The sequence below is a fragment of the Sebastes fasciatus genome, chromosome 23 (assembly GCF_043250625.1).
Source record: "Sebastes fasciatus isolate fSebFas1 chromosome 23, fSebFas1.pri, whole genome shotgun sequence".
Classification (NCBI taxonomy): domain Eukaryota; kingdom Metazoa; phylum Chordata; class Actinopteri; order Perciformes; family Sebastidae; genus Sebastes; species Sebastes fasciatus.
Genome location: NC_133817.1, coordinates 20,130,826 through 20,140,292, shown reverse-complemented (window position 1 = coordinate 20,140,292; position 9,467 = coordinate 20,130,826). Strand labels below are relative to the sequence as shown.

General features: G+C 39.2%; 1 protein-coding gene across 14 annotated transcripts in view; it reads right to left on the bottom strand.

Annotated features, from left to right (window-relative positions):
- Positions 1-6,375: 6,375 nt before the first annotated feature.
- The window catches only part of cald1a (caldesmon 1a), a 67,930-nt gene continuing 64,838 nt past the window's right edge, over positions 6,376-9,467 (bottom strand). For all 14 annotated transcript variants that reach the window (XR_012592796.1, XR_012592794.1, XR_012592790.1 and 11 more), the window contains one exon: positions 6,376-8,083. Coding sequence is in view for 7 of the 14 variants with exons in the window: in XM_074626390.1 (XP_074482491.1) it covers positions 8,070-8,083 (14 nt within the window). In the remaining 7 variants the exon portion in view is untranslated. The remainder of the gene's footprint in view (positions 8,084-9,467) is intronic.

Genomic DNA, 9,467 nt, shown 5'->3' with positions numbered 1-9,467 from the left:
CTTGGATTCCAATTACCTGCATCGAAGAGGAAAGCAGACACATCAAGAATCACCACTTCAATTCACCGCACAGAGGACAAGATGCATTTTTAATGAATTTCCTTGTTTTGAGATAATAATGGAGTTTTAATGCAGCTCACACACACACACACACACACACACACACACACACACACACACACACACACACACACACACACACACACACACACACACACACACACACACACACACACACACACACACACACACACACACACACACACACACACACACACACACACACACACAATTCTCTTGGGCTCAATATAATTTGGGCTGGTTTTTGTATTTTGATGTTTTTCTTGCTGTGATTTGTATTGTTGTTTTGTCCTCTTGATATTTTCCTCTTTGTCTTATCGACTGTAATGTTTTTACAAGCCCCTGAGATTTCTTTTCCTCGGACAGATGGTTTGTATCTCTCGTCTTTTCTTCTCCTTTCAATGCTTTTATCACTTGTGCAAACAACCAAACCAAAACCTACTAAACACACACACAAAAAAAACCTTGGCGACATGCTGAGAGATTGGAGCAATTGTAGAATTTGAAATGATTCCACCGTGGGCACTGAAAGCAGAGGCGCAGGGCTTTAAACAGCTCCAGGCCTAATCCTCAGCCATTTCCTCTTGGCAATGATCAAGGCTGCAGGCAGCCGACTAGAGTCTGAACAGCACTGAAACTACCAGGGCTGCACGAGTCCTTCAGGGACCAGCTCGCGCATCTGAAGCTACGCGTATCATATTGGCTCAGATATGTACACTCGTAAACAATTTTCCAGGTGCTCAAAAGGCTTCGAAGTGGTCCGCTGCAAGAAATGTCCATCACAAAAAGTATGATTTAGTCTGATATTCATGAGTAACAGCTTATTATTCTTTTAAAAGCAAAACAATTTCAAAAACCCTCTAGACACACGTACTTAAAGGGCATTCCACCAATTTTACACATTAAGACCAGTTTACTTGTCACGAGGAGTCCTACTCGACCTATAAAAACAGTTGTATAACGTCCTCTGTGGCTCTGGAGGAGTTTTCTAAGGTCGAAAAAAATAACGCTGATGATGTCTAATGAGAGAACCCATTGACATGCATTATGGGGAATGCAGGAACCAGCATTTTTGGGACTAAAAGTCAGGATATCTCTGCTTCTGACCAGTCTTGAAATTGTGGGAAGTTCGCAGGAAGTCACTACTCCCGCCCAGGAAATAGTCCGGCACATAAACCCCCGTAAAACCACCACTTGTCGTTTTTACGCTTCGATTTTTGCACGGATTAAACAAGCAAGACATAACATGTTTATCAGGGAGCTGGTAGGTGATATTTGTTACCTTTAGACAGAGCCAGGCTAGTTGTTTCTGCCTGTTTTCAGTCTCTATGCTAAGCTAACCACTAATTCCTGGCCATACCTTCATATTCAACAGACAGAGACAAGAGTGGTATCAATTCTCTCGTCAAACTCTCCGCAAGAAAGCAAATAAGCGTATTTCCCTAAAGTGTCAAACTGTTCCTTTAATCTGCTTCTCACAAGTCTGCCAACTTAATTAAAGTGCAATGCCAAGTCACTGGAGTACCCCTTAAATAACAAAAAGTGACACATAATATCAAGAAAATTAAAGAAATACTGTAAGTTCATATGCATTACATACATATATCTGTCCGAGAAGAACTTCCTTATATTAAAAAAGCATTGGTGTGTTTGGGGGTCAAGGTCAAAGTCACAGGGATGGATTGAATAAGGCTTTGGTAATCTCGAGTCCCCTATTAAACATATATATCGGTTACATGTCAGAACAACCCTTGGACTATGTTTTTTTCCACAGGCTTATAAATCAGCAGATCATAAAAACCGGTGTCAGTAGGCTGAGCAGAGGGGGGAGAGCGAGGGTCTATTTTTAAGAATAATAAAGTGTGCTTTGGAACAGGTGTGGAGCTACTCCTCCAGACAATGGGTTTGGCTCACCTCATCGTACTCACAGTAAATCAATGAGCTGGGATGCGCATCCAGACGGGCTATTTTTGTCGTTGCGGTTTGGTCAGCTGCTGGTTGGGGAACATTTTTTTTAACATCTCACGAGTCTGTCCTGCTTCTTAAATATATTCCTCATCATAAACAAGTTCATCCCACATTTAATAATAGTGACTTATTTGAGATATATCTATATCTATATCTATATAGATATATAGATATAGATATGTGATGCTGGATCGTAGAAAATTAGCTCCACATCCCCAGCTCCTCCCTCCTCCTCCTCCTCCTCCTCCTGCCTGGTTATGGTCCTGTTCTTTCTTTCCAAGTCGTTTCAAAGGGCCAGCTGCACATTCAATCTCTACATGCCATATTCACACCTTCACTGTATATGGTTACTGTCCAAAGTCATGCTTCTGTTTAAATTCTGTTACATATCAGCTCAAATTCAAACACTGTGGAGCCTGGAGTCCCTGTGTGGCTGTTACTTGGGTCATCAGATTGAGCAGCTGACGTCAAAAGGACGGGGAAAGTGAGGAGAAAGATAGACAAGGGGAAACCGAAGAATACCATCTGTTTGAAGAAAAGCACTGACTGGAAACCAGAAAGAATTCACAGTGTATGAGGGTTGTCATGGCTGGGGTATTAAACGTGTGTTTGCATTAACGCATGCGGTCAGTCCCCGTCTGGCTGTAACTGTGAAATAACACACAGTCTGACAGCGGCAGGAATGTTGCGGGCGCTGGTTTTGGCATTAGGCAGCATTAAGTCAAAGCCCAAAGCATGCTACCGATACAGCAGTCTCAGGAGCGGGCTTAGCACCTTCTTCACCAGCATACGCACCGTGCTCAGATCAGAACACATCAAAGGAAAGTCATCATAAAATCTTTAAAGAGTCTACTTGGCCAACGTCTGAGGCAATTCAATTCAGCATTCATGACTGTGTAGGAGTAGCAGCTAGTTGTTAGATCATGCTGAGAAGGTTTATGTATTTGTTTCTCAAATATATTGACTCTTCAGTTCCATTAACAAAATATGAACTGTACTTCAATGCCAATTCAAACACATTTTCATTGACCATTTTGCTGTCATGCACCCAGAGGTCACGCTCAGATCTTACCTCCTGTATATCCCTGAGGAAGAGATGGGATTGGCAGCAAATACAGGTCTGATTCTTTCACATCCAGACAGAGTCAAGTTCAATCATCCTCCCCTCCCAACCAAGAAAGCACACTTAATACAGCCATGTCCATCATGTGACCACATATCTCCTCTATGACTGGCTAAGGCTGTCACTTCTATTGTTGGAGGCAGAAGATGAGTTACACCTGTGGAGGATTGCTGCTTTCAAGTGCTCCTCGTAATCTGCAACGGTCGAGGCCAGATATTGGAAATACAACTTGTTCCAGCCCAGTGTTATTTGGCAGGAGATAAAAAACAGATCTTGAGAAGCATTTCTGGATCATTGCTGTTTCTTTTGAGAATCGACACAGCACAGAGCTGCCTTGAGCTTAATTCAGAGTAGATACAGTAGAAGAGGCATGCAACACAGTTTAACAAAAATGAATGCCCGCCTTTTACCATCAACCCTCAACCATACCTTGATTATGATGACATCATTCATTCAAGCTTATTGCAATATTTCTGACAGCACTTGAAGGCAGCAGGACTTGACTCTGTCCTTTTAAATGTATGGTTGATATTACACATAGATATCACACATAGATATCACACATAGATATTACACATAGATATCACACATAGATATTACACATAGATATCACACATAGATATTACACATAGATATTACACATAGATATCACACATAGATATTACACATAGATATTACACATAGATATCACACATAGATATTACACATAGATATCACACATAGATATTACACATAGATATCACACATAGATATTACACATAGATATCACACATAGATATTACACATAGATATTACACATAGATATTACACATAGATATTACACATAGATATCACATGACATGTTATATGCTACTAACCAAAACAAAGTTAGCTGACACTAACAAAGTTAGTTAGCCAGCTAGTTAGTTAACTTGGACAGATGATGCGCAACCAGAAAATTACACAATTCTACAATTTTACATAAAGCACTATTTCTCATACATACATACCTCAGTTTAATGCTCAGTTCTGCTGTCAGAGTAGTTTTTGAGCCATGATGTCATCCTCCCTGAACAACACACACTAGAAGATAAACTCATTTGATCTGATAAACCAGCAGCTAGACGTCATGTTTACCTGGAGAACCACTCCTCGTTAAATCTGCTTTATTTCACCAGTAGTTTGGTTTATAACAACATCCCGCAGGCTGGTGCGCACCGACGGGTTTAATCTCCAGTTCTTCCTCAAAAGACAGACTTTCACTTCATTGCTGTAGAAGATAATCCACGTTGTTCATGTTGATTACCTGGCGTCTTCCTACAACCAGCCTGCAGCCAACGACTACCTGGCAAACAGGTGATTAGCCACAACCAGCACCACCTGGTATCCTTGTTCTTCTTCTACCATATTAGAGGTGCATTACTGCCACCATCTGGACTGGAGGGTGGAACAGGAGATTGTACAGAAACAAAATAAAAAATAAATAAAAATAATAATAATGAGGAAAACTCTAGATTCGTTTAACTAAATCAGTTTCTCTTAAAAACTGAATAATTCCACAGTATATGTTATCTGCTGTATTCCCCAATAGACCTGACAATGACAAGTCCTGATGTTTTGTCTTCCTTAGTGACTGTAAAAGGTGATTCCTCTGGAAACTGTAATTCCTGCAGTGTATCAGTACATGTTTGACAGTTTCTGGTTGGTTACAATAATGTGCATTTCCCAGTTGGGTGCTTGCCTATTCTATATAATGTATGGTTAAGAACTGTATGCATAGTATTGTTTCCCCACCCTCAATGGAGGCACTAACATTGCCAGTATCGTCCTCTTGAGCCAAACACCATTAAAAATATTCTATCAGTCATAGACCTTAATTTGTAGAATGATGATAAATAACCAAAGTATTATAGAATTATAAAATTATATTAATTTCTAAATTACTCAGTACCACTAAAACCACACCCTTTCCCCCCCAATGCCAGCAGGTGGGGCTCTGCCAGTGTGTTTATCGTAACTAAGTATATTTACTCAAGTACTGTACTTTAGTACACATTTGAGGTACGTGCACTTTACTAGATTATTTCCAGTTTGTATTACTTTATACTTCCACTCCACTACAAATATTGTATTTTTACTTCATTTCATTTATCTGACAGATTTAGTTACTTTTCAGATGACCTTTTTTCATCCCCTTACTGTCCAGTGACAACACTATATCTCCAGATGTGTTGATTTTTACTTTATGTGATAAGAAAATTGTCCTTCTTCCTAAAATAAATAATATATTTAAAAAGCAGCTTGTATCAGCAAACGGCTGTTTTTCTGACCCCATGAAAAGTAAACTTTTTAGAGCTACGTGGTTCTCACAGGACAGTGATGCTACAAACATGTGATTTTATAGAACATGATGTATTGGTGTAGATTAAACCAGTGGTTTTCAATGTGGGGGACCCCAGGGGTCCTTGAGGAGGAGTAAAATGGGTAAACATTTATTTTCACTATAAATCTATCCATAAGTAACATGATGACAGACTGTATGACTATTTAGGTTTTCATACACTTTCCGTAGTAAAACATCTAAAAGCAAAAATCCTATCAAATGGGGGACCCTAAGAACAAATCGTATCAAATGGGGAACTAATTTGTGTCAGTTCAGAGTTCCTTGGCATGAAAAAGTTTGTGAACCATTGGATTAAACTACCCAACAGATTATAAAGTAGTTAAAATTGGCACAACCTTATACATATCTACAGCAGTAAAACGAGCAGTAATATTAATCCAGAAACATCATATACAATAGTAAAACCCTGACGGGGAACATTTTACTGCACAATGAGTACTTTTACTTCTCTAAATCTGAATACTTCTTCCACCACTGGTGCTTTCAGTTATACTAGCACAAGGAAAAATTGGAAATGTGGTAACAAAAGGGAAATGTTGTGCAGGGAAAACATAGGAAAATGAAGGAGTGAAAAAGAAAACAAAATGGCATAGTGAAAGATAAATAGAAGATACAAATAAACTGTTTTTATGTATTATCATCAACTGATTGGAGGTTAAAGGAAAATTATAAAACTTTTTTGTTCACCTTTTACAACATTTTGTCAGTATCATGGCTCAAGACAACTGCTTCAACACCCTGTGCCGCTACAATGGGTAAATACAGTATACAATGTGGTCCATAGCAGAATAATGGAGACATGGAAGGAAACTTAACAATGTGGAATACCTCAATGTCTTTATTGCTGTTGTTGAGTGAAGCGTACAATGTTTAAAACATTCATCCAGTTGGAAACGGCCCACTTGTATGACATTGGGAGTGTTTAAGAGAGGCTACAGATAGTGTGTTTTGCATAGGCTTCGCACTACACAAACAAGTGTCTGGTTAAACATGGAAGAACTTTAAAAAAACATAAAATGGACACAAGGTTGTAAAAAAAAAAAAGCATTATGAAACCACTGTATTAAAAAAAAAACATAAATGTCACATTAAATCACGCTTAAAAAATATTTTGGTCAAGCTCCCCTGCTCTTTTTAGGAGCCGTGGAATGTGATTGTCAGACTATTGAGCAGTGACATTGATCAATTTAATGCCCCGGCAAACCGTTTATTATGTTATCAAAGCTTGTGCCGCGCAAAGACTATGAAAGGGAATGTGCTACTTAAGACCACGTCAGTGAAAAATAAACATGAAAATCACAAGTCTTAATATCATACTGAGTTGCTTTGAGGTTATCATGTACTGTGTACCTCAGCTGTCATAAATGTTTTTGTTGCAATCATAAGGCCAGAAGACGTACATAGTGGTAAATATCCTTGTATTGTACTAGTATCTTGCTATATGCTTAGGCACCCTGACTTTACTTTGTATGCCCTCAATTAGGAAAATGATCGCTGAGCATAAGAGTGTGCATAGAGGCAATAAAGAAGTTAGTAGTTAGTAGAAGTTAAGGTAGATTTTGCTGGTTTGCCGATTTCCTACATTGTAAAACCTACAGCGAAGGCACCTTGTGCACCTGCTTTTTTAAGGAGGAATGTCTGAAGATTTTAAAGTGATCAAACAGGTACAAAAGCTACAAAAACAGCTAGAAATAGAAAAAGGACAAAACACATTAAAACATAAATAAAATGACATGAAGGATAATAAAAGTCATAATGGCCTTCTGAATATTCAACACTCCTATCACCACCGAAATTAACTGCCTGTTGGTGAATAGTTTCTGGATACAAAAAGAAGCAAAAATACCTTTCGTTATGAGTATAAAGATGTTATATAAGATACAGTATGATATTCAAAACATCACATGTGCTAACATATATTACTCAGACCATTGCTGCACTATTGGTAAGACATAATAAAAGTGAAATCCGCTAAATTCTAGAAGTGCTTATAATTCTATCCTGAACTGGTGAACGTTGAATAAAATAGCAATGTGTGAAGCTTTTGCTTTAAATATAAATTAAAAAAGAGATGGAAAAAGTACTGTATGAGGGAGAGAACTGATTTCACCCATCTCTTTGGAATGTGGAAACTTTTAACTCTTCTACTCCGTCTCTATCAAAACTGTCGGCATGGAATACAACAGATAAATCTAAATTTAATTTGTTTTTTTTCTTCCTGGCAGGATTTGTATAAAGTAATTAGAAATAGTAATTACAAATGTCCAAATTTCACAGCATTTTGTTTCTTTTAGAAAGCAAAAAAATCATTGTGCAAAGGCACTATACGTGGCAACCGTACAAAAAAAATATGATGCAGTTTCGGTACAGTGCTCTGGACAGCGTCTCTCCTGTCCCTCCGTTTTTTCTTGGGGTCCCTCTTGGGAGTGTGATCATTATTTGGTTCTTAAGACAAAGTCAAAGGAAGAGTCTTGGATTGTCGTGGTCCCCAGCTGCAGTGGCTCCTTCAAGACATTAGTGTCCCATACCTGGTGAGAGACAGAAGACGAGTCCATCAGCAGTCTGCAGACAGGTGTGGGTTAATAACTCTGACTTTGTGACACAGAGGGTCAAACCAAGCAACAAACACCACATGCAGTTATTTGCAGTCAATGCGCAGTTCAAAGGCCACTTGATGCTTGCTTTAAAGGTACAGTATGTAGGAATTGGTGGAATCTAGTGGTGTGGTTGCAAATTGCAACCACCCGAGAACCCACTTTGCCTCGCGTCGGCACCATAATAACACTACTTTAGCAGCAACGGTAGTCAGACGGCAGCTGGCGGTACCACAGTTTTGCACTCTAAGGCTCATGTTACCGCAGTTTCACAAGCATGTCGGAGAAATACGGTGACCTTTAAGCAACGTAAAAACGGGAAAGGCTCTCTCTAGAGTCAGGGTTTGGTTTGTACATTCTGGGCTACTGTAGAAACATGGTGGACTCCGTGAAGAGGACCCGCTCCCTATGTAGATATGAAGGGCTCATTCTAAGCTAACGAAAACACTATAAGTCTTAGTTTCAGGTGATTATACACTAATGAAAACATTGTTATGGATATTATATTCCAATTCTGCCAATAAATCCCCCTAAATCCTACACACTGGCCTTAATAAAACTTCAACTGTATCAAACTTAATAGAAAAGACCCTCAGCGCTTCTCAATTATTTTTAAACAAGGAAATATTTTACTGCTTTTGTTTCTGGGTCAAAATTCTTAAAATTGCTATTCTATTAGAAAGACAACAACTTTGAGAGGTGTATTTTTGTGGTGTTAGTGTTTGATTGACAGATCTACAAGGTGGTGTTGGTCGCTGCTTGCTTGCCCCACTTTAGCTTCACCCAGACTCCACTCAAAACTTGCTCAAATTTAGATTTGCTGTCTCTAAGACACGTAAACCCCAAATCAGACTTGTAAATATCCATTGGGTGACATCACAGTCACTATAGCCACATGCTTTTATCCATGCTAGCAGCCTGGCAATGTCGGTCTATCTGTCAACCATTTTACAAACTGCTATAATTTATTTTGAATCAAGAGGCCAACCAATTCTCACTTGAAAGTGATCGCTCTAAATTCATTAAAGCCAGAGATTTAAATTTCCAAAATGGCGAACATTATTTTATAAGCTCTCTATTAGAGCCAAGCATGTGGAGAGTGTGAGGCTGCTAACTCGCATGTGGTCCACTGTGGTGTCAAATGTCTGTAAGGTCGCAAGAAATACACATTCTATACAAGGCCTCTGTCATCCTCTGAGTCACACTGTGATGGTGTGCTAATCTCCAACATACCAGCTATTAATGTGACAAACCCGCCTGGCGGGAACACTCTAACACGAGAGGCAGGACCGGTCTGAGCGGCACAAGCGGACGTGCA